Genomic DNA, 25,885 nt, shown 5'->3' with positions numbered 1-25,885 from the left:
CCAGTATTCAACTAGTATCCTTAAGATTGGCAATTGTCATCTTAGGTATTTTGAGTTTCCTTCCTGGTAAACATATAGTGGCCACAAAATTTATTAAATTCTACTTCAGATTAGATGGCTTTTTATTTAGATTGTCAGCTTTTGTTTTTTTTAACTCCCATAGATACTGTCCAGGAAGAATCTGGCTGCATTTATATTAGAAATAGTGCCATGGTTTATTGATTTACACAATAAAATTTTGATTTTTTTTGTAGAAGAAAAACTAAATGGTTGTATATTTTTGTGCCGATTAATCTAGAGACATCATTAACATAGTCATTAATATATTAAATAATGATGAACATGCTGCTTTTTGAATACACATTGCTGTATTTGACTTACAACTGTATTCTTTATATAATCTGTATAGCGTTTTCTTTTTTTGCTGGTATTGGGTTTGAACTCAGAGCCTTAGTTGCTAGGCAAGTGTTTTCAGCCCTTTCACACTGTTGTTGTTTTTAATTGGTTGTAGGGCTTGAACTCAGGGCCTGGGAGCTGGCCCTGAGCTTTTCTGTTCAAGACTAGTGTTCTACCATTTTGAGCCACAGGGCCATTTATGGTTTTCTGGTGGTTAATTGGAGGAAAGAGTCTCACAGACTTTCCTGCCTGGGCTGGCTTTGAACCGCGATCCTCAGATCTCAGCTTCCTGAGTGGCTAGGAATACAGCTGTGAGCTGTGAGCCAGAAGCACCCTGCTGCACTAGTTATTTTTGAGACAGGTTTTTGTTTTTTGCCTGGGCTTACCTGCAATTTATCTATTTTTTGCTTCCTGCCATATGTAGGATGACGAGCACATGTACACATGTACATATTCCACCATGTACATATTGTTTTATGAGATGAACGCTTGAGGACTTTTCTACCTGGGCTGTCCTGGAATTACAGTCTTCCCAATCAACTAGGATGTCCAACTGTTGGTTGAGAAGGGGTTATAAGTGTATACACAGGCTGGCTTCAGCCTCCCAAATATCTAGGATATAGGTGTGAGCCACTGGTGCCAGAATGTGTTTGCAGTTTTCTTGTTAACTTCAGTATTAACCCTAAGCTTCTGCTCATAAAGCGTATCCCAGACATTTTGATTTCATTTCAGGCTCATCTGTGTGCCTGTATTGCTTTTTAGTAACCTACACTATATAAAAGAGTTTAATTGTTCTTTTTTTTTTTGTCGGTCGTGGGGCTTGTGCTTTGGACTTGGGCACTGTCCCTTGGCTCTTGCGATAGCACCAGTTCTGGCTTTTTCTGTGTATGTGGTGCTGAGGAATTGAACCCAGGGTCTCATGTATGCAAGGCAAGCACTCTACCACTGGTTTTTTAGAATATCTATTAAACTATTTATTACCCTTCCCTTCTGTATTTCTTCAGTTCACTCTAAAGAAATCATTTGATTATCCTGATGTTGATGATTTAATAGATTTGAGTTATTATGTGCCCATTTTATTAATCGTATTTCTTAATATTTGGAAATAAGGAAGGAACAGAGAACACTAGCTTATCTTTTTCATAAGCTGCTTAGTCATTTAATGAAAATCTGGAATTCTAAAGGGACAATATGAAAGAATTGTGCAGTTGGTCAGATGTCTGGGCTATATTTAGATTTTGTAGATGAAGGAAAATAGGTTATTATTTATTTTGTTTGATAAGAAGTTTAAGTAGAAATTTTGTTTCTGACATAGCAAGTCTTCTGTATCTAATATCAACATTTCTACACTGTCAGACCCTGAGAATGATGAAACAGCAAAAATTTGCAGCTGAAATAAATTGTAAAGGACACAGATCATATATGAAAACTGGTACTACGTTGCTTACTCCTAGAAGCCAACAAGTTCTTTCATATATAAAAAAAAATGTACATTTGTTTTAGAAAATTTAGGTAACACGTATAAAGAAGTCATAAAAACTTGCCAATGTTTCAATGTATTTCCTTATAGTTTTTTCTTTTTCTTTTTACCAGTTCTGGAGTTTGAATTCAGGGCCTGAGCACTCACTGTCCCTGAGCTTCTTTTGCTCAAGGCTAGCATTCTTTCACTTGAGCCACAGTACCACTTTCAGCTTTTTCTGTTTATGTGGAACTGAGGAATTAAACCCAGGGCTTCATGCATGCTAGGCAAGTACTTTACCACTAAGCCACATTTCAAACCTAGTTTTTTTCTTCTGTGAGAAGCAATTTTAGTAAAACATGTAAAACATAGACACAGGTTATGAGTATAATTCAGTGCTAGAGTGTGTGATTATTTGCATGCATGAGGGCATGGCTTCATTCCCAGAAACACACACACACACACACACACACACACACACGGCTTCATTCCCAGAAACACACACACACACACACACACACACACGGCTTCATTCCCAGAAACACACACACACACACACACACACACACACACACACACACACACACACACACACACACACACACACACACACACACACACACACACACACACACACAGGTACCTGGCTATAGTTAATCTAACTCCTGTCATCCTAGCTCCTTAAGAGGTAGAAATCAGGAGCATCACTTCTCAAGGATAGCCTAGGCAAAAAGATAGTGAGACCTGCATCCCAAGAAGTTAAAGGCTGGACCTGGTGGCACACATCTGTCTGTGCAGCTGTGTTGGAAGCATAAATAATGGGACTGAGGTTCAATCTGATCCAGGCAAATAAACAGTGTGACTTTATTCAAAATATAATGAAAATACAAAGGACTGGAGATGTGGCTGAGGCCCTGAGTTTGTTTAATCCTTGGTACCAACAAAAACAAAGATTGTTTGGACTAAATTAAAAACATTCAAAAGAAGTGCTAAGAATGATAAGTTTAGTCAAATGAAGTAACTAACAAGTCCAAAACAGAATTCTTAAAAGAAAACCCTAGAATTCTCATCTTCAGGACTGAATTTGGCCATGAACTTTTAGATAGGAAACCAAAAGTTCAAGCAACAAAACAAAAGTTCTTAGTCGTAATGCCAGACTATAGTCTGTAGTCAGTCTATACTCAGCCTTTAAAATTCATTATGTGAATCAATGGCTCACACCTATAATCCTAACTAGTTGGAAGGTCATCTGAGGATTGTAATTAAAAGCTAGCCTGGGCAGGAAAGTCAGTGAGACTCCAACATACCAGCAAAAAACTAGAAGTGGAAGTGTGGCTCAAGTGGTAGAATACTAGCTTTGAACACAAAAGCTCAGGACCTGTACAAGAAAAGAATTTGTTATGAGATAAACAAATGCAAAAAGTTCTAGTGGAAAAAATTCTGTAGCTAAAAGAACTAAAGAATTTGTTATATGCAATTGATTCCCAATCACATGTATGTTCTAAAGAAAAAAAAAAGTGTGTGTGTGTATATATATATATATATATATATATATATATACTTGAAAAATGTTACTATGAAAATGTATAATGTTTACATATAAACTTTGCATGCCCTCCCATATACTTTTAAGTTATACTTATTACTTAACACGTTGTAAATGCGGTATTAATGTTATGCCATGTTATTTAGGAAATGATGACAAGAAAAAGGTCCTCATAAGTTCAGTGCAGACACAATTACAATAAGTCCAAATATGTAGTACACAAACAAGACTCAAAGTAAACCAAAAAAAAAAAAAAAAAGCTGAAGAAAGGAAGAGCAAATACCTGTGAAATGCAGAAGGCTACAGTAGGGTATGCCTTACAGTTTAGCATTGTTTGTGGATTCATTGCATGGCAAATTGACTTTTGCTTTTTGGAGCTTTCTGGATTTTTTCCCCAAATACTTTCAACCTGTAGCTGGTTAAGTCTACAGATGTGTAACCCACAAATAAGGAGAACCAACTATATAGCATTTGGTGCCATAAGTGGTTTCAGGTATCTACTAGGACCCTTATAATGTATTACCCTGGGTAAAGGGAGAATGCTGTGTTTGACTGTCAGTTTTGACTATAAGAACACATGATCAGTAAGCACATAAAATACTTAGTGTCTTTTATTAAAGATCCATAAATTATTTAATTGTGTATGTTAAAAATAAAATTTCTCTTTTGGGTTTAGTAAATTCTGAAATGAGCTTTTGTGGATTTTTTAAATAAAATTTGTATAACAGAATTAGCCATGATAAAATGTTCCATTCAGTACATTCACAACGTTGAGTAACCATTATCTCTAGGTAGTTCCAAAACACATTCATTACTCCACAAGGGAAACCTTGCATCTAATAAGCAATTCACTACCATTTCCCTCTTTCCCCATCCCTAGCAACTGCTAATCTGCTTTTTGTCTCTAAAGACTTGCCTGTTCTGAATATGGCATATAAATAGAATCATAGAATATGAAACCTTTTTGTGGAAATATTACATCTTACTTTAATATTTGTTATTGCATTAATATTTCTGTTGTTTCTACTTTTAGCTGTTAAGCATAGTGATGCTATGAATGTTGGTACAAATGATTTGTTTGAACACTTTTACAGTTCTTTTGGGAATATGACTATGGAAATTCTGATTATGTCTTTGAAGATCCATTCACAAATTGATTTCCACTGCATCTATATCATTTTATGTCCTCCCCAACAATGTATGGAAGTTCTAGTTTCTCCACAATCTGCCAACACTTTGTGCGTGTATGTGCATGTGCTTGTGTGTGTGCATGTACATTCACCAGTTTGGGGGCTTGAATTCAGGGAGCTGTCCTTGAGCTTTTTTGCTCAAAGCTAGTGCTTTGCCACTTGAGCCACACTTCTATTTCTGGCTTTTCTGGTAGTTAATTGGAGGTGAGAGTCTCACAGACTTTCTTGTCTTGGCAGGCCTCAAACCACAATTTAAAAATCTTAGCCTCCTGAGGGGCTAGCATTACAGGCTACCAGTTGAGTGCCTGGCTTTGCCAACACTTATTCTCTTGTTTTAAATGGTAGCCATGCTAGTATCTCAATGTAGAAAAATGAATTTTGGTCTTGTTTTGTATTTTCTTTCCTTCTTTTTTTTATTTTTTATTTTTTGGTGATGTTGAGGACTAAACCCGGGGCCTAACATGCTATGCAGACACTTCACAGCTAAGCTATATTCCTAGCTTAATTTGGCTAAGAATTCATTTAAAAAAGGAACCCCAGAAACTCTTAACTTTCACATTGAGTGTTGTAGTTTGAATACAACATGTAATTATAATGTCCAAAATAAGAAAAATTTAAAATACAGTGTAGTTGGTTTTAATTTGAGTATAAAGAATAATTAAATAAAGATATTAGCAGTAATCAAGCTCAGTGTTTGATCAGTATTACCAAACATTTAATAATACCCAGTAGAATTATAAATAGCTATTTCACAGAGTAATTCATTCCATTTTAGACAGTTCTGTTTGTAGGCCTTAAATTGTATTAAATGTACTAAAAATTGTTGTTTTGAATATACACTATTGAAACTAGTTACTTCCTGTAGCTACTCAAAACAATTCCATTTTTCTCCATAGAGAAAGCTGTATGTTCTCCAAGTTTTCTCTTTTTCTACATCAGATGCTTTGAATTCTTTCTGCTTATCACAATTGAGAGTTATTGTATCTTAACCTACTGTTTTATGAATATGTTGTAATTTATAGCTAGCCATCCTAAACGAGATCTTCTTTGATAAGATATGATCGAAGCCAGCCTGGTAGTTGCATGCCAGTAATTTTAACACTGAGGCAAACTGAAGCAGGACATTTATAAGTTTGAGGCCAACGGTGGGCTCTCTCAACAAAACAACACCAACAACAAATCTGACCCATAGAATAGAACATAAAATGTTCATATGTTTATAATAACAGTGTAAGTTAGATATGCAAATGAGTAAACAGACTCAGACAGGAAGAAATTTTCCCATGGTCATGTTAACAAGTGAACAAACTAAGCTTCAAGCCAATTTAGATATAATTGCCTTCAAAGCTATGTTTTTTTCCATAATATTGACATCAGTATTGATGAATGTCATTTGTGTAGCTACTATATGCTTTCCATTGTACATGCTTTCCATTGGAATTCCTATTTGTGTCTCACAACTGACTTGTGAGGTGCAGAGTCCCATTTTTCAAATGAGAAAATTGAAGCATAGAAAGTCAAATGATTTGCTGAAGTCCACTCAACAAGTAGTTCAGAGCTAGAATTTAGAACTAAATGTGATTCTAAAGACTATGCTGTCTATGCTGTTGATAGTTCAGCAATTAGGGGCATATTTTACAGGTGTCTCAGTATTTGAAGTCTATATAAGGTAATCTATATGATTAAAATACCTAATTTTGAAATGGTCACAATTTATTTCTCATAAAACACTGCAAATACATTATTAATTTGAATAGAGCCTTTCTAAAAGACACTTTGCCTATATTTAACAAAATGCTTTTGAAAAGCAAAAGGATAACAGTGTTTCTAAACTTGTTTTCTTTTAGGTCCACCTCATTCATTTAACCGAGATGAGACAATAATCATTGCCTTGGCATCAGTCTCTGTATTAGCTGTTCTGGTAGTTGCCTTATGCTTCGGATACCGAATGTTGACAGGTAAAACAAAACAACCAACACCACTTGTGTCCCATCATTTTTACCAAATTATTTCCCCTACTTTTTACCAAAAGTTACAAACTTACATAAAATACCTGTAACCCAACTCCGACTGATATTACCCATGTGTAATAACAGTTGGAGTTATTTCTCTGCATTCCCACTCAGTGCCTCTTTTCATGCCACTGAGTTATTTTGTATAACATAGATCCATAAATACTTAATATAAGGACTTAAAAATACATAACCATAATGCTATTTTTACATCTGAAAAAGGTAATAAGTCCTCACCAAATGTCTATAATCAGTTCTAATTAAATGTTAGGTTTGATGACATTTAGGGTATAAGCATCCATTTATTCTGTTAAGTGATTCTAATATAATCTTGAAATTTTTGCAATATCTTTTAGGATTTCAAACTCACTGTTGATAGAAGCAATTCACAGAATTCAGCTTTCACACTGTTTATTATGTATCTTAATTTATCCATGATTCCTAGTTTAATAAATACTTTGTTTCCCTTCTGATGCTCTTCTTTTTAACTCTAGTATTTTAAAATGTGATAAAGGTTGTTGTATTAGGGAAACCACATGTAGTCACTGCTTTGTCTTGTTGTATAGGAGACCGCAAACAAGGTCTGCACAGTATGAACATGATGGAGGCAGCAGCATCAGAGCCCTCTCTTGACCTAGATAATTTGAAACTGTTGGAGGTAAGGCTGTTCTCATACTATGGGCTACTTATCACCAACTACTCAGATGCTATTTTAGAAGTCTTATTAATCCTGAGTTTTTAATGCTTTTTTATTACAAATTACTTGATAAGGATAACTCCAAATCAGGGATTATTCCATATGAATGATTTGTCTAAATCATTTTTAAAACCTTTTATTTTGGAAGAAAAACATAAAAACAAAGTTAAAAGGCCAAATTTTTTTTAAAAGTTCAAAATAGAAGGAAAGAATTGATAAACAACTGGTATAAGGTAATATGAATGAAACAATAAAAATAGACAAAAGAGGGTTGAGTGCTGGTTGGCTCATACCTGTAATCCTAGCTACTCAGGAGGCTGAGATCTGAGGAGTGTGGTTTGAAGCCAAACTGGGAAGTCTGTTAAACTTTCACCTCCAATTAACCTCTAAAAAGCTGAAAGTGGAGCTGTGGCTCAAACGGTAAAGTGCCATTCTTGAGCAAAAAACCCCAGGGATAGTGCCCAGGACCAGTACCAAAAATAATTGAAATAAAATAACATATATAAGTATTATATAAATATGTTCTCTATATAATAAAAATTTTGTTAATTATATATAATGTGTATACTATATCGTATATAAATACATATAATATGTATTATATTATGAATATATAAAAATTATATATACAATATAGAGAGTACCTGAAAATTCACAAAAGAAGATAGCTAATAAATGAGCAATAAAATACCAAATTACTAGATGAAAGAAATAGCAATTAAAACATGGAATATTATGCAAGATTTGTTTTTAATGTTTTGATATACCTTTTAAAATCGTAGTCCGCTTTAACTTTTTGTCTAGAAATAATTATATAAGCTAGGTGCCAGTGGCTCCTGCCTGTCTGTAATCCTAGCTACTCAGGAGGCTGAGATCTGAAGATTGCAGTTTGAAGCCAGCCCAGGCAGGAGAGTCCGTGAGAATCTTATCTGTAATAAATTACCAAAAATGCTAAAAGTAGAGCTGTGGTTCAGTTGGTAGAGTGCCCTGAGTTCAAGCCCCAGGACAGGCAAAAAAAAAAAAGAAAGAAAGAAAGGAAGAAAGAAAAATGCAGAGCAAATATTCTTAAATAAATGATAGTTAATCCAAAACCAGTTTTAGTAAAAAAAATCCCCAGAGGTCGAAGATTAAGAGCATAGGTTATATTTTTTCTGGTTTGTTGAGTACTGAGTGATTTTTTTAATTGTATCTTAGATGTTGTGATTGTTATATTGTGAAAACCCTGATATTATTCCATCATGTACTAATTTTTGTTGTTTTAGTAAGCTATTAACTGGACATAAACTATAAACTTGTCTCTTGAACAGAACCTTGACTCACAATTTTATTCCTAGTGTCTGTCTCATGCATTTATTGGGTGGTCCCGTCCTGTTCTGTCCCATCCCGTTCCCCTTCATGGCTTTCTGCTTTTAGGATTTCCCCTCACTTTCCAACAGCTCTAGTTGCTTTAGATTGTATCCACTTTTTCCTCAGGCCAAAAAGGTGGGTTTTCCTCTCACTGTTTTAGTTTCATTGCGTACATATGATTTCAACCTTCCTTCAAACTAAAAATCTATAAAAATGGGCAGTTCAATGCATACCATTCTTTTCACCTTTGATAACTCCTAGAATCTGTCTGCTTTTGTTTATTCTCCAAGACTTTAAGATATTTTTTGGTTTTGGTTTTTAATTTTATCCATAGTTTATACTTGTTACCTTGGAAAAGACTAGAGTAGGTATCAGCATCCTCAGTTATATCACATAGAGACTTTAGTAGTTTCTTTTTTGGTTTTCTTGTGGTGCTCAAGATTGAACCCAAGGCTTTGTGCATGCTTGGCAAATGCTCTACCACTGAGCTACATTCATAATGCTATAAACTATAACCAATAGAGAGCTGTGGCATTACCATATTGATTTGTATTATAGTAAGTTTTAAGTGTTCACTTTCAATATGAATTAATACCTTGCCTTTTTTTAAAAAACAAACTTACAGCTGATTGGACGGGGTCGATATGGAGCAGTATATAAAGGTTCCTTGGATGAGCGTCCAGTTGCTGTCAAAGTGTTTTCTTTTGCAAACCGTCAGAATTTTATAAACGAAAAAAACATTTACAGAGTGCCTTTGATGGAACATGACAACATTGCTCGCTTTATAGTTGGAGATGAGAGAGTCACTGCAGATGGACGTATGGAATATTTGCTTGTGATGGAGTATTATCCCAATGTAAGTTTTTCATAAAAAATAAATTCTTATTTATAATAATTGTCAATAAGATTTTGAAGAAGACCTCTGTAACATAGAGCATTGGTGGTTTTTCATGCTAGTTATTATGTTCTACAGTGAGGTTATGATTTCATGCCAGAATTTGAATCAAATATACCACTTAGCTGGGTGTGATGACACACATCTATAGTCCCAGCACTGGGGAGTGGAAGCAGGAATATGGAACATGTTCAAGGCAACCTGGGCTACATATTAGATCCTATGTTTAAAAAAAAATTATAGTGCTTATTCAGCTCTCTCCCACTTTCTTTTTATTCTTTTTTTTTTCCTCAGTGAAGGAAGCATTACTTTGACATTCATCTTAGCAGAAATTTTTGAATAGCACAGATAGATGCAGTCATCTAATATCATTAGCCAATTGGCTCTAGGACTATCTTTTTGCTCCAACAGATGTTGGTCTCTTAAAAATAGCCAGTAGTGTTATATATAACCCATGAATAATCAATCTCTTGATTTATATTGTAAATACTGTGTTAATAGTTGTTTTACTATATTGTTATATTAAATAGAAATTTTTGATTTTTTTTCTTTTTTTCTTTTTGGTGTGTTAGGGATGGAATCTGTGCATAATAGGCAAGAACTATACCCTATACACTCAGTTACATCCCCAGCCCCCGAGCAATATATATATATTTTTTTTGTCATGGGGCTTGAACTCTGGGCCTTGGTGCTGTCTCTCAGCTCTTCAGCTCAAGGCTAGTGCTCTACCACTTTGAGCCACAGTGCCACTTCCGGTTTTCTGGTGGTTTATTGGAGATAAGAGTCTCACGGACTTTCCTGCCCAGGCTGGCTTTGAACTGTTATCCTTAGACCTCAGCCTCTTAAGTAGCTAGGGTTACAGGCAGAGCCACTGGTGCCCAGCAGAAACTATTTACTAACTTTGCTTAATATTGATTCATGGAAGTGGTGCTGTAGCTCAAGCCGTAGAGTGCTAGCCTTGAGCAAACTAGCTCAGGGACAGCACCCAGGCCCAGAGTTCAATCCCCGTGACTGACAAAAAAAGCAAAATTGATTCATTAGATCTTAATGGAATTCTAGCCTATGCAAATTACTTGTAAGATTATTAACTTACTGCTTCATGTTAAAATAAATTAATTTTCCTTTTTTATATACTTTTTTCCCCACTGTATAGGGATCTCTCTGCAAGTATTTGAGCCTCCATACAAGTGACTGGGTAAGCTCTTGCCGATTGGCTCATTCTGTGACTCGAGGACTGGCTTATCTTCACACAGAATTGCCACGAGGAGGTAAGATAGTGAATAAATGAATGACCCTCATATGAGTTCAAAATTCACAGAGTTTTTAATTATATCTTCAAAGTAAACATATAACTTGTATTATTAGAGATTTGTTGTAAGCCAGTTGTTTAAAAGAGCCAGCATAAGGAAACATATTTGAAATGTAATGGGTAGAATGAGAAAAAGAACTTTTTAGACTCTAGAGAGGGTATGAATCCCATTAAGAATTTGATTAAAAGCTGGGTGCTGGTGGCTCAGACCTATAATCCTAGCTATTCAGGAAGCTAAGTTCTGAGGCTCATAGTTCAAAGCCAGTCTAGGCAGGAAAGTCTGTGAGATTCTTATCTCCAATAAACTACTCAGAAAAAGCTGGAAGTGGCTTTGTGACTCAAGTGGTAGAGCACTAGCACGTGTAGGCTTAATTTTGAAAAAAAAAAAAGTTTTTTGTGCTAGGGGATATAGCTCAGTTGTAGAGTGCTTACCTAACATGTACAAGGCCCTGGGTTTTGTTCTCTACTCATAAAAAAATCAAAAAGAAAATTTTAGGGGGTCTTTAGACTCTTTAAGTCTACTTATGGACATTAGGTTAAAAATGCCTTAGTTAGGCTATATTTTCTTTGCACTTATTTATTTTATAAACTACAATGATTAATCACTTGTTTGAGTATCACATGTATCTTTAGTCTATTATGTTGGCTTTTAGATAAAACCCAAATATATAATTATTTCTTAAATGTATAAGTGTTATCTAGAACGAGGTTTGGCCAGATCTTTAGGGGAGAGGATGGCAATAATAGTAACTTCATTAAGATTTTTTTTGGGGGGGGGGGAGGGTCCGGTCGTGGGACCTGAACTCTGGGCCTGGGCGCTGTCCCTCAGCTCTTCAGTTCAAGGCTAGAGCTCTACCACTTGAGCCACAGCGCCACTTCCGATTTTTTCTTTTTGCTTATGTGGTGCTGAGGAATCGAATCCAGGGCCTCATGCAACACTGAGCCACCTTTTCAGCCCTAAGATTTTTTTTTTAAGCTAGATGTTGCTGACTCCAACCTGTAATCCTAGCTACTCAGTACTGAGACCCAGAGGATCCCTCTTCATAGCCAGTCTAGGCATAAAGTCCATGTGACTCCATCTCTAAAATCACTAGGACAAAGCTAGACTAGAAGTATACTTCAAGTGCTAGAGTTCCCGCTAAGCAAGCAAGTTACAAGCTTGAGGCCCTGGGTTCAATCTCCAGGCTGGGCAAAATAAGACAATCCTAGCTACTCAGGAGGCTGTAAGATCTGAGGATCACAGTTCAAAACCTGCCCGTGAGACTCTTATCTCCAATAAACCACTCAGAAAACTGGAAGTAGTGCTAGAGTGAGTGCTTGCGTTGAGCTGAACAGTTGAGGGATAGTGCTTAGGCCCAGAGTTCAAGCCCTATGACTGACAAAAAAAAACAATTTTTTCTTTCTAAGAATCAAAAGAGAGTGCTTGGGGTATAACTTAGTGATGGGCACTGGTCTAGCATGCATGAAGCCACAGGATCAATCCCTGATACAAGGAGAAGTGGGAAAATGAAGAAGAAAAGAAAGGAAAAAAGGCAAGGGAACTTGAATGGGTCTAAAGAGAAGAGGGAGGAGAGGCCCAAAGCTCTCCTGTATTTCTTTTCCACCATCCTTATATGTGTCTTTCATTTTCAGAGGTACCTTATTACATTCATGCTCTATTCTATACAACAATAGTAAAGGGAGGGGTGTCCCCTTCTACCCAAGAAGCCCCTTTTTATGCTTATGTTTTATTTCCCAGGATGAATCCACACTTACCTGCAAAAGAAACTGGGAATATAATATTTTTTCCTATGTTGCTCTGTATACTGGTGCCTCAGATAGTTTTGGGCTTGGTTACTAAGTAGGAAAGACAATGTTTAGTAGGGAATCAATCTTTGCCACTACTTTATCAGAACTATGTTGTATTCCTTGTCACTACCATGGTCTTCCTCAGCTTTCATGCAGTTTTGCTAGCTGGTCAAAGCATCTCTTTTTAAAACATTTGCTTTCTCACTTTGTTTCAATTTGCTCTCACATCACAAGCACCCTGAATTAGCCTGGCTGTGATCATGCTGTGCCTGTGCTTTCTGAAGCTTTTATCCCTTACCACATTTTCTTACTGTAATCCTGTAGCCATGACATTGTCTTTTCAGTTTCCCTGACCTCTTTAGTGAAGAGGATTTTAATGTATCAGTTTCTTAGATCTTTGTTCCGTTACATAATAGAATGGATCATCTTTTCTAGCTGATGCTTCATATATAAATAATTTCTCCTGAATAATTTATCAGCTCATTTATCTTGACATCTTGCTCTTCCTGAGTACAGGAAGTTACTGCCTATATCAGCAACTTGATGCACTTAGTGCATCAGCATATTAGCTATTGGAATGTATTCCCTTGCTCTTAAATATTATAGTTCCTTTTAAAATCTGGCTTAGTACAGAATTTAAAATACCATCCTTAATCCCCTTTTAAAGATTGCATGATTCAGCAAGGTTTCAAGGCAAACATTGGCTAAAATTTTTATTTAAATAGAGCTCTTTACTCTCAAACATTTAACTAATGAAAAACCTAGTTACCCCTTTGGGTGCTTCGTTTTTTGTTTGTTTAGTTTTAGCAGTACTGAGGGTTGAACTCAGGGCCTTGCTCTTGCTAGGCAAATTCTCTGCTATTTAAACCATGATCCCAATTTTATATTACACTATTTTAAAAATAATTTTTATTGTGATTGATTACATAAATTTCACAGTATTGTGAGATAGTGATAGTTAAAAATCACAAACACATTTTAACCTTCATGAGGCAAATTGTCATTATCGTGGTCTATAAAGTTTGTGACAATACAATGATTTCTTCCAAATCAGCTGATATGTACATTTCTTTCTTTTTATTTAGTATATTACACTATTTTAAAACATTTCAAGCTGGCCAAGTGCCAGTAGCTCAAGCTTGGTACTCAGGAGACTGAGATTTGAGGATCACAGTTTGAAGCCGACCCAGGCAGGAAAGTCTGTGAGATTCTTCTCTCCAATTAACCATTAAAAATCTGGAAATAGAGCTGTGGTTCACTAGCCTTGGGCAAAGAAGCTCACTGACAGTATTCAGGCCCTGAGTTCCCAGGCCCAGGGCCAGCACACCCTTTCCACCACTCTCCACCCCAACAAAAAAAAACAACCCTCAGACATTTAAAGAATCCCTTTAGAAAATTCAGGGCTTGGAAGCTGTCCCTGAGGGGTTTTTTGCCCAAAGGTAGTGCTCCACCATTTGAGCCACAGCTCCACTTTGATCTTTTTGATGGTTAGAGATAAGATCCCATAGACTTTCCTGCATATACTGGCTTTGAACTATGATTCTCAGATCTCAGCCTCCTGATATAGCTAGGATCACAGGGGTAAGCCACCAACACCGAGCTGAGAGACTAATTTTTGAATTGGTTTAAATAATGTAACTGAAGCTAGGTGCTGGTAGCTAATGGCTGTAATCCTAGCTACTCAGGAGGCTGTGATCTGAGGGTCACAATTCAAAGCCAGCCTGAGCAAGAAAGTCCGTAAGACTCTTATCTCCAATAAACCACCAGAAAACCAGAAGTGATGCAGTGGCTCAAGAGGTAGAGTGCTAGCCTTGAGCTGAAGAGCTCAAGGACAGCACTCAGGCCCAGAGTTCAAGCCCCACAACCGGAGGAAAAAAAATGTAACTGAAATCATATCATATCATGATTTCCTTTGAGATATTTGCCTAGTAAGGTGCTGTTTCTAGGGAAAGATAATACTGTGTTCTACCCATTGCCTCATACACTTAAAAAAAAATTAAAATGGGTACTTAGGGAACTTAAAAGGAAAAAGTCATGTCAGAGGAGTAGTCTGATAACGTTATCTTTTCTCTTTACCTCACTGCTTTCTTCCTCTCATCTGTTTCTTCCCATCTTTCCTATCTTTTTTGTTTTCATCTCTTTTCTTTTTTCTTTTTAGGAAGAGTAGGAAATAGACTTTTTCATTCTGGTTGCCTACCAACTTGTTGCATACTTTCCCTATGATTAGTTTTCCCTGAAGTATAGATACTTTAGTTTATAGATTGATTTATTATAGATTGTGAACAGTTTCCAATTTTACTATAAAAAATTTCATATGAATATCTGAGTTCACCATTGTACCATAGAATTTATATCCACAATTTTTGTTTTTTGGGTCCAGTCGTGGGGCTTGTACTCTGGGCCTGGGCGCTTTCCCTCAGCTCTTCAGCTCAAGGCAAGTGCTCTACCACTTGAGCCACAGTACCACTTCCGGCTTTTTTCTTTTTGCTTATATGGTGCTGAGGAATCGAATCCAGGGCCTCAGGCATGCAAGGCAAGTGCTCTACCACTGAGCCACCTTCCCAGCCCTGTACCATAGTATTTATGTTGTAATATGGTATAGTATGTTTTTGCTCAGAACAAGTGATATAGCTGTTATAGGAATTTCATTGAAGCTAAGTTAAACACAAGTTTGGGATGATTGAAACAATTAGTAGAAAATGGTAAAAAGAGACAGAAGTCAACTCAGTTAAAGAAACTTATTAGCTCTTGTTTTTTCTTCCAACTCTTCTGTTTTTGTTTTTGTTTTTTTTTTTAATGTCTGTATTGGGGTTTGACCTCTTGCTATTGCTTTGGCTTTGTTGCGCAAGTCTGTCACTCTATGGGGCTGGGAAGGTGGCTCAGTGGTAGAGTGCTTGCCTTGCATGCATGAGGCCCTAGGTTCGATTCCTCAGCACCACATAAGCAGAAAAAAAAAAGCCAGAAGTGGTGTTATGGCTCAAGTGGTAGAGTGCTAGCCTTGAGCTGAAAAGTTGAAGGACAGCGCCCAGGCCCAGAGTTCAGGCCCCACAACCGGACCCCCCCACCCCCCCCCCCCGGAAAAAAAAAAGAGTTAGAGTGGGCTTAGGTTAGAGACTTGACTAAACCTAAGACAGAACTGGGATGTGTTGTTACCCATTTGATTTGTTAAAAATATAGGAAAACTAGTATTCATACAAAAATTTAGAGCCACAGTAGCTTTTCATTAATAACTGACTAACTGACTCTTGTATGTGGGGTGTGTGTGTGTGTGTGTGTGTGTGTGTGTGTGTGTGTGTGTGTGTGTGTGTGTGTGTGTGTGTGTGTGTGTGTGTGTGTGTGTGTGTGTGTGTGTGTGTGTGTGTGTGTTGATGTTCATACCAAATATTTCTTTATGTGCTACAGAAATGTGTGTGTCAATGAACATACCAAATATTTCTTTATGTGCTTCAGAAATTAAGAGAAAACAGTTGTGTTAAGAGTTGTAAGCAACATATTTGCTATTGGTTTCAGCTAAATGGTTAAATGCTTTATTAACTACACATGTAATAGTTACAGAGCAAAATGCATTGGAAAGCAGTGATTTTTATTTTTCCTTTTTTTGTGGGGTTTTGCTTTTGTTTTGCATTACTAGGGTTTGAACTCAGGGCCAAGCACTTGCTGCCTGAACCTCTTGAGCTATTTTGTTTGTCTATATGTTCATTTCATCCCTAATAGTTCTATTTAAGCATTAGTAAATACTTTAAATTATCCAAACAGATCATTATAAACCTGCAATTTCCCATCGAGATTTAAACAGCAGAAATGTCCTGGTAAAAAATGATGGAACCTGTGTCATTAGTGACTTTGGGCTGTCCATGAGGCTGACTGGAAATAGACTGGTGCGTCCAGGAGAAGAAGATAATGCAGCCATAAGTGAGGTGAGTAATACAAAATACTGACATGCTTTGAAATGTTTATTTTTATAAACTGCCAATTATAGAATATTAAAAATTACAAAGGTATGATGTACCAAATGTATAAAGGCCTTTGTGAAGTTCATCTTGAAAATCATTGTCATTCTACCTCACTTTGACACAGATACTAGGAATAAATAAGTATGAATTGACTTTATTTGCTTGTTTTTCTATGTTTGTTTTAGTTTTTTGTTTTTTGTTTTTTTGGGGGGTCCATTCATGGGGCCTGAACTCTGGGCCTGGGCACTGTCCCTCAGCTCTTCAGCTCAAGGCTAGCACTCTACCACTTGAGCCACAGCACCACTTCTGGCTTTTTTCTTTTTGCTTATGTGGTGCTGAGGAATTGAACCCAGGGCCTCTGGCATGCAAGGCATGCGCTCTACCACTGAGCCACCTTCCCAGCCCTGTTTTAGTTTTTTTTGAGGTAAGGTCTTGCTATACAGCCTACACTGGCCTTGACCTCAACACCCTTCTGCTTCCCCCTCCTGAGTGCTAAATTTATAGGCATACACCTCTACACCTAGCCAGGAATTTGTTACAAAGCAAGAGTAAAGTTACTGAGTTCATAAAATGACTATCCACCATCTGATAATCTCCATTACAGTGTCAAACATATCCTTTCTGACCTTTCTGCTGTGTGTGTGTGTGTGTGTGTGTGTGTGTGTGTGTGTGTGTGTGGTGTGTGTGTGTATGAACGCACGTGCTCCTGTACACAAGAGTGCTTATACATACATATGTATGTACATATAGTTGTTAATTTAAAAATACTAAATTATGGGCTGGGAAGGTGGCTCAGCGGTAGAGCGCTTGCCTTGCATGCTTGGCCCTGGGTTTGATTCCTCAGCACCTATGCAAAAAGGAAAAAGCTGGAAGTGGCGCTGTGGCTCAAGTGGTAGAGCACTAGCCTTGAACTGAAGAGCTGAGGGACAGCGCTCAGGCCCAGAGTTCAGGCCCCACGACCGGACCCTAAATAAATAAATAAATAAATAAAATACTAGATCATGTATAAATTGTTTAGCAATTTTCTCATGATTGTGTCTTACAGCACGTAAAGTTGATATATATAGGGACATCTAGTCCATTTTATTGATTGATAAATTTACTAAAACTGATTTACCACTATTTAGTTGGGAAGGATATTGTAGAAATTAAAAAATAAGTTGTTTAAAGGTTGCTTAGAGTCAAATAATATTAATATGACCACAGTATACATATGACTGTTGATCTAATGTCTACCCTTCAAAATATGCTATATTCTGTTTCTAAAAAAATGTATCTCCAATTTCAATCAGGTTGGCACAATTAGATATATGGCACCAGAAGTGCTAGAAGGAGCTGTGAACCTGAGAGACTGCGAATCAGCTTTGAAACAAGTAGACATGTATGCACTTGGGCTAATCTATTGGGAGATATTTATGAGATGTACAGACCTTTTCCCAGGTAAGAACTGCTATCAAAAGTTGATATACCAGGCCCTGGTGGCTCACACCTATAATCCTAACTATTCTGGAGGCTTAGATCTGAGGATTGTGGCTCAAAGCCAGCTCTGGTAGGAAAGTCTGTGAGATTCTTATCTTCAGTTAACCACCAGAAAACTGGAAATGCTGCTGTGGCCCAAAGTGGTAGAGCACTAGCCTTGAGCAGATAGAACTTAGGGACAGTGCCCAGGCCCCGAGTTCAAGCCACATGACTGACAAACAATAACTTGGTATGTATTTTGAGCTGATATAAAATTATACCTTTCTTCCTACTTACATTAAATTTTCATATAATAAATCTTTTTACTTTCATTTAAACCTTTAGTTCATTGCCATCTAATGTTCGGAAACATTAGCAGAATATGTAAACTGGGAAACATGGTTAAAAAGACTTCAGGTTTCCATCTGAGTACAATTTAATTAATTGCTAGTAGTAGCTTTTCTGTTTAGTCTCTGATTGCTTTAGCAATCATTTTCCTAATGTACCCTCTGATCATTTGAGACATGTTTGTTCCTTCCTTCCTTCCATTAATTTTTGTTTCTTGTTTTGACTATGTAAGAACTTAGTAGAAGCAATTCATTATTTATGAATGTGTATTCCTTTTTCATAGCCCTTTTCCTTTGCCTTTCTTTCGTCCCTTCTTTTCTTTTTTCCTTTCTTCCATCTTTCCTCCCTCCCTCATTCCCTTCCTAGTTTCCTCTCTACTTTTCTTCCTCTCTTCCTCTTTCCTTTTAATGAAAGAATGATTATTTAATGTGATTGCTTGTTTGAGGCTTTCTAGAAATAGTCAAGTGGACTAATAGTTTTTCTCCCTTTGTTGGGATTACATCAAACTTTAACTACTAATCTATGTACTTCATTTTTCTAGATGATGTATAAAAAAGTTTGATATATGTGTTCACTCTCTAATAGGAATAGACCCATTAAAAGAATAGAAAAGAGAAGCAGCATGAACAATTGATGAAACAGAGCTATTTAATAAAGCTAGATTAATAGGAGATTGAATTGTTTTTGCTTTCAAGATATTACTAATTAAAAATTTATAATTCTAGGGGCTGGGAAGGTGGCTCAGTGGTAGAGTGCTTGCCTTGCATGCTCGAGGCCCTGGGTTCGATTCCTCAGCACCACATAAGCAAAAAGAAAAAAGCCGGAAGTGGCGCTGTGGCTCAAGTGGTAGAGCGCTAGCCTTGAGCTGAAGAGCTGAGGGACAGCGCCCAGGCCTAGAGTTCAGGCCCCACGACCGGACCAAAAAAAAAAAAAAATTTATAATTCTAAAACAATGAAATTAATTAAAGATTATTTACATTGTAGGTCAATTAGTTTGCATTAGAGCATATTTTCTAGTTAGTTGGAAGTACAGAGTCATTGAGATATTTTTCCAAAAATAACATAAGTTAGTATCACAAGTACTCCATTATTAATTTTTTTTTTTCTTTTTTTGGGTCCGGTCGTGGGGCCTGGACTCTGGGCCTGCGCGCTGTCCCTCAGCTCTTCAGCTCAAGGCTTAGCGCTCTACCGCTTGAACCACAACACCACTTCCGGCTTTTTTCTTTTTGCTTATGTGGTACTGAGGAGTCGAACCCAGGGCCTCAGGCATGCAAGGCAAGCGCTCTACCACTGAGCCACCTTCCCAGCCCCTCCATTATTAAAATTTTATCACAAAATTTTTTATTGTTTTTGTTTTCTTGACATTCTAATCCAGAGTTTAATTAATAGAAAAATGTCTAATTAAAATTATTCTTTCATCAGCATTTCTACACACTGTCACTATATTTTTAAAAACTACTATATTCAAAGATTCATTATTCCTTCTGATGTTATCAATAAAAAGAGCAGCCAGGCACTAGTAGCTCATGCCTGTAATCCTAGCTACTCAGGAGGCTGAGATCTGAGGATTGTGGTTCAAAGCCAGCCTGGGTAGGAAAATCTGTGAGACTCTTATCTTCAAATAACCACCAGAAAACTGGGAGTGGTGCTGTGGCTCAAAGTAGTAGAGCACTAACCTTGAGCAAAAAGAGCTCAGGGACAGCACCCAGCACCCCAGCCGACATAAAGAATAGTAAATAAAAATAAAAAGAGCACTATTAGGGACTAGGGGTATAGTTCACTGATAGAGCTTTGCCTACCATGTACAAGAATATGGGTTCATTTCCCAGTGAGAGATAAGAATAGAGGAGAAAGAAATACTGGTTGTTTGATTAGGGAATTATAATTAAGCCTTGTTTGTAGAATTTTTGCAGATATGTAAGATGAATTAAAATAGAAAAGACTAAAATGTTGAAATTAAAAAGAAATGGAGAGTTCTTATTTAATAAGGACAGTTTTCATTTGCAGATAATGGAAAAAACATTCTAGTCATAGTTAGTGGTAATGGTTGCACAACAGTATGAAGGTACTGAGTACCACATACCTGCATAGTCAAAAATGGATAAAACGCTATTTCTTATTCATATAAAAGAATAAAAACAGAATTATATTGGTAATCTATAATGTTAACATGAGGAAGAAGAGGCACATCTAAGACAAAATTCAAAGCAGCTTTTGGATCTGGTTCTGAACTGTGGGGGATTGCCCTCCCCTAGTAGAACAAATGAAGAGAATTGGTCATTGAACACCAGATTTGGGGGATGTTTCCTCTTCCAGATAGATTAATTAGGAAGACAAGATAAATGATCAGAAAAGTAGTGAGAAAACTTAGATATTAGAGTATCTTGGAGGTCACTTAGAAATGTAAAAGTGAAAGAAGGGATGGGTTAGGAGTGATGGGTGACAATGTCAGACACCTTGTATTCATATATTGTTTTGTAGAATGGGAACTTCTTTGTGCAACTACTTAAAGATGATAATAATAAAAAAAGATTTTAAAAAAGAACCAAAATTTGGTGGAACATGCCTACATTCCTAGCTCATAGAAGGCTTAAGTAGAAGGCTCCCTACTTGGAGGCAAGTCTAGCCTATATAGGGAGACCTTGTATCCAACCCATACCCCAAGTCAAACAAACAAAAAACAACAATGACAAAATTTATGAAAGCAAATGTAGTTGAACGATCAAGAAGAATTAGAACTGAGGAATTATTCTTGAACCAGAGTAGGAGGAGCCTCTCAGTATTCTTAAGGGAGTTTCTAATAGAGAAGAAAAATTATACTACAGAAAATGTAAGAAGAAAAGTGTTAATAGCTGGGCGCTGGTGGCTCATGCCTGTAATCCTAGCTACTCAGGAGGCTGAGATCTGAGGATCATGGTTCAAAGCCAGCCCATGCAGAAAAGTCCGTGAGACTCTTATCTCTAATAAACCACTCAAAAACCGGAAGTGGCACTGTGGCTCAAGTGGTAGAACGCTAGCCTTGAGCTGAAGAGCTGAGGGACAGCGCTCAAGCCCAGAGTTCAAGCCCCACAACCGACAAAAGAAAAAACAAAGAAAGAAAGAAAAGTATTAAGAAAGGGCAGAACACTTAAAATTTTTTAACAATGAAATGGGGGTAAAAGTGGGAAAAATGCATCACAAATAAAAACACAAAGAAAGGAATGAGGTAGTGCAGGGGAGGGGAAGGGAAGGGAAGGAGAGAGATAAAAGGAAGGGGAGGAGAAAAGGGAAAGGAATGAGGGAAGGGAAGGGGGAAGGAAAAATATCTCACATGATGATGGGTTTGTCATTAACATTCATCCTTTGTATCCCCAGTGCTAGCACTTAGTTAGCTCTAAACAAGTATCTATTGAACAACTACATTTAGAATCATAGAAATTTAGTGAAATTTCACTTGATAATTCTTTTTTTCACTACTTATTTCCATTTATTTCTGCTGCATTTTCTATTCTTTTTTTAATTTTAATTTTATTGTCAAGGTGATGTACATAGAAGTTATAGTTACATAAATAAAAGTAGTGAGTATACTTCTTGTCGAACTTGTTACCCCCTCCCTCATTTTTCTATCATTTTCACTCCTCCCAATTGCCCTTCCCCCAAGTTGTATAGATCATTTCCAGCATATTATCTTGTGAGTCATCTCATAATTTTTAATGTCATTGCATTCACACTGCATCAATTTCTTTTAGGAAGTTTTCTGGTTATTAAAAGTAAATAAGTAAAATTGTGAATTTTTAATTATTCTACTAAACCAAGGAATGATACTTGGCCAGTATGAATATATATAGTATTTCTGTGTGAGACAGATCATATATGCAAACGTAGTGAATTATCTTACAGTTCACTGCTGGTAAATATGAGATATCAAGGAAGAAAGTAATATGCTAGCTAGCATAAACTCCTCTAACTTTATCTCTCAAGTTTAATGTTGGTGGTTATTGATTAAAACTAAGCATCTGCTTAAATGCTACAGTGTATGAAAATATCACTTGTATTTATAGGTAGCACAATATTCTAATAACTTGGGCTCTGCTGCAAATTATGGACTTAGTCTTTGGAAATCTTTGTAAATCATTTAAATTATTGGAGAAAAAGAATTTATAGAACTTTTTGAATAATTAAAGAGAAGCCCAAAATTTGTATGGCATGTTTTGTAATGTTTTTTTTTATATGTATTGTCTTCATGAATGAGATAGTGAAGGTAGACATTGCCATTTTGCTAACAGGAAAACTGAAATGCAAAGAAGTGAAATGCCTTTCCAAGGTAGAGATAAAGCTCTAACTCTTATCCTGGTATTCTTTCTAATTTATACTGTCATTTTATTTATTTATTTATTTGGTCGGTCGTGGGGCTTGAACTCTGGGCCTGAGCGCTGTCCCTCAGCTCTTCAGCTCAAAGCTAGCACTCTACCACTTGAGCTACAGCGCCACTTCCAGTTTTCTGATGGTTTATTGGAGATAAGAGTTTCACGGACTTTCCTTCCCCGGGCTGGCTTTGAACCGTGATCCTCAAATCTCAGCCTCCTGAGTAGCTAGGATTATAGGCAATAGCCACCAGGTCCCAGCTAGACTGTCATTTTAATAGGATGAGAGAGGGGTAAGAAGACAAGAAAAGTCTAGTTATCCTGTGTTTTTTTTTATGAGATTTCTACTAGATCGTTCATTTTCTATGTATGTCCAAAGAGTCTTCTGTATAGTTCAGTATGTTTATTAATAAATTTAATGTTATCAGTGTTAGACCATTGGTTTTCTGTTGGTCCCAGGGTCTTCTTTGTGGCTTAGGGCATTTATTAACATGCTTAACTTTTTTTTAAGTTGTATTTTGCAAAATTCAAAAGCCTCTCATTGGAGGCAGTTGATGGTGCTTAATGGTAATGAATGTTATTAAACACTTGTAGAATAATTAATGATGATTTAAAGTCTTGATCTAAATATTGTTTGTTGAAGAATTTAAAAAATTAGTATTTTTTGGGCTGGGAAGGTGGCTCAGTGGTAGAGTGCTTGCCTTGCATGCATGAGGCCCTGGGTTCGATTCCTCAGCACCACATAAGCAAAAAGAAAAAAGCTGGAAGTGGCGCTGTGGCTCAAGTGGTAGAGCACTAGCCTTGAGCTGAAGAGCTGAGGCACAGCACCCAGACCCAGAGTTAAGGCCCCACGACCGGAGGGCCCCCCCAAAAAAATCAGTATTTTTTGTCATATGGTTATTGTCATACAAATTTCTGTGACATTTGCTAATCTGGCTAACCTATAATAGAGCCAGTGATCTAATGAGACATAGTGATGATTTACCTACCCACTTATATTTGGATTTTATAGATGTGTTTGTTGTAGTAAGTCTTGGATTTTCTCTTCATCTTCATGTGTGGAATCAAAGGTCACACATATTTTTTTTTAATTTATTTTTTTTAATTTTTTTTGGTTCGGTCGTGGGGCCTGAACTCTGGGCCTGGGCACTGTCCCTCAGCTCTTCAGCTCAAGGCTAGCACTCTACCACTTGAGCCACAGCACCACTTCTGGCTTTTTTCTTTTTGCTTATGTGGTACTGAGGAATCGAACCCAGGGCCTCATGCATGCAAGGCAAGCGCTCTACCACTGAGCCACCTTCCCAGTCCTGTCACACATATTTTTAAGTATACCTTATACCTTATGAACATATTTTCCTCCTAATTGTAGTATTGTTTAGTAGTAGAGTACACGCGTAAGCATGTGCAAGGCCCCAGGTTCAATTCTCTATACCACAAATATTTATTTATTTATTTTTTCACAAATATTTATTAAGTATCTGTCCATCATTGAAACTATCATTTGGCTTATCAAAAAATATTTAATACTATTCTTAGTAAAATATTTAAATAGTTATATATTAAAACGACAGACTCTTCCAGATATATTTGAAAGGGTTTAATATGCACAATTTCCTTGTTTACCTGATATAAGAAATCCTTCTGAGCTGGGCGCTGGTGGCTCACACCTGTAATCCTAGCTACTCAGGAGGCTGAGATCTGAGGGTTGCAGTTTGAAATTAACCTGGGCAAATCGTCAAGACTTACCTCCAACAAAAATGCCAGACTAGAGATGTGGCTCGTGGTAGAGCGCCATCCCTAAGAAAAAGGCTGAGTTTAAGCCCAGTACCAGCACACAAAAGAAAAAAAAGAAATACTTTTGCTAGTCTGCCATTTTTTCTACACATACACAGGTGAATCTGTACCAGAATACCAGATGGCTTTTCAGACAGAAGTTGGAAATCATCCCACTTTTGAGGATATGCAGGTACTTGTGTCCAGAGAAAAACAGAGACCCAAGTTCCCAGAAGCCTGGAAAGAAAATAGCCTGGTAAGAAAAAAAAAAAAAAAAAAAAAACCTTACTAAGTAGAGGACTACTACTTGATATGTTTTAATATCCTTTGAACAGAAAATAAGCTGATAATGTTAGTAAGTTTTTAGCATTGTCTAGTACCAGAACTCCAACTAATTTTATTTTTATCATGATTATTTTAAATTAAACTCTCTTTTTTTTTCAATTTCAGTTTTTTCCAATACTGTGGCCAAAGTAATAAATAGAGTAATTGGCATGTTAATATTTTATTTTATTTTATTGTAAAGATGCTGTACAGGAGAGTCACAGTTACGTGAGGTAGGAAATGGATACACTTCTTGTCAAACCTTGTTTAATGACTCCTCCCTTCAGGCCAGTATGGGTAAGTCAGCCATAAAGACTCTGGAGCTAGAAAGACTTGGGTTATTCCCTAGTTTTATACTGAAGTTTTTTTTTTTTTTTTTTGGGTCCGGTCGTGGGGCCTGAACTCTGGGTCTGGGCACTGTCCCTCAGCTCTTCAGTTCAAGGCTAGCGCTCTACCACTTGAGCCACAGTGCCAATCTGGCTTTTTTCTTTTTGCTTATGTGGTGCTGAGGAATCGAACCCAGGGCCTCAGGCATGCAAGGCAAGCGCTCTACCACTGAGCCACCTTCCCAGCCACATACTGAAGTTATTTAACTCACTGAACCCCATTTCCTCTTTTTTTTCGTGGTCTATAAAGTTTATGAGTTTATGAGCTTTGACAATACAGTTATTTCTTCCATACTGGATGATATGTACATTTCTTTCATTTTGCTTAGTGTCAGCTGTTCCCTCTTTCCCACTTATTCCCTCCCTCCCAACGCTGCCATTGAGTTGCTTAGCTCATTTTAATCAATGACCAGTGCAGCTGATGGGTCCCACTGTTGTATGTTTTCCCGCTTCCCTCTGTTTCTGTGTCCTCTTCCTAGTTTCCCTCCAGTGTGCACAAGTACCATATATGTGGTCAGCAGCATGGGGTCATTTAGTAATGATTCGACCAGATGAGTGGAGGTCCTTTATTTCTCGAGTCTTGTTTACTTTGTCGTATCTCCTTACATTTTGGATTTAACATCCACTTATCAGGGAGACCACGTGCCATTTGTCTCTTTGC

General features: G+C 37.0%; 1 protein-coding gene across 2 annotated transcripts in view; it reads left to right on the top strand.

Annotated features, from left to right (window-relative positions):
* The window catches only part of Bmpr2 (bone morphogenetic protein receptor type 2), a 144,787-nt gene that overhangs the window by 101,662 nt on the left and 17,240 nt on the right, over positions 1 to 25,885 (top strand). For both annotated transcript variants that reach the window (XM_070019372.1, XM_070019371.1), the window contains exons 4-10: positions 6,439 to 6,549; positions 7,170 to 7,261; positions 9,273 to 9,503; positions 10,696 to 10,810; positions 16,396 to 16,556; positions 17,885 to 18,032; positions 24,634 to 24,770. In XM_070019372.1, the coding sequence (XP_069875473.1) occupies positions 6,439 to 6,549; positions 7,170 to 7,261; positions 9,273 to 9,503; positions 10,696 to 10,810; positions 16,396 to 16,556; positions 17,885 to 18,032; positions 24,634 to 24,770 (995 nt within the window). The remainder of the gene's footprint in view (positions 1 to 6,438; positions 6,550 to 7,169; positions 7,262 to 9,272; positions 9,504 to 10,695; positions 10,811 to 16,395; positions 16,557 to 17,884; positions 18,033 to 24,633; positions 24,771 to 25,885) is intronic.

This window comes from Dipodomys merriami, unplaced genomic scaffold (assembly GCF_024711535.1).
Source record: "Dipodomys merriami isolate MVZ:Mamm:240054 unplaced genomic scaffold, mDipMer1.0.p SCAF_1, whole genome shotgun sequence".
Classification (NCBI taxonomy): domain Eukaryota; kingdom Metazoa; phylum Chordata; class Mammalia; order Rodentia; family Heteromyidae; genus Dipodomys; species Dipodomys merriami.
Note: the sequence above shows the minus strand (reverse complement) of the source record. Positions and strands in the feature narration are given on the sequence as shown.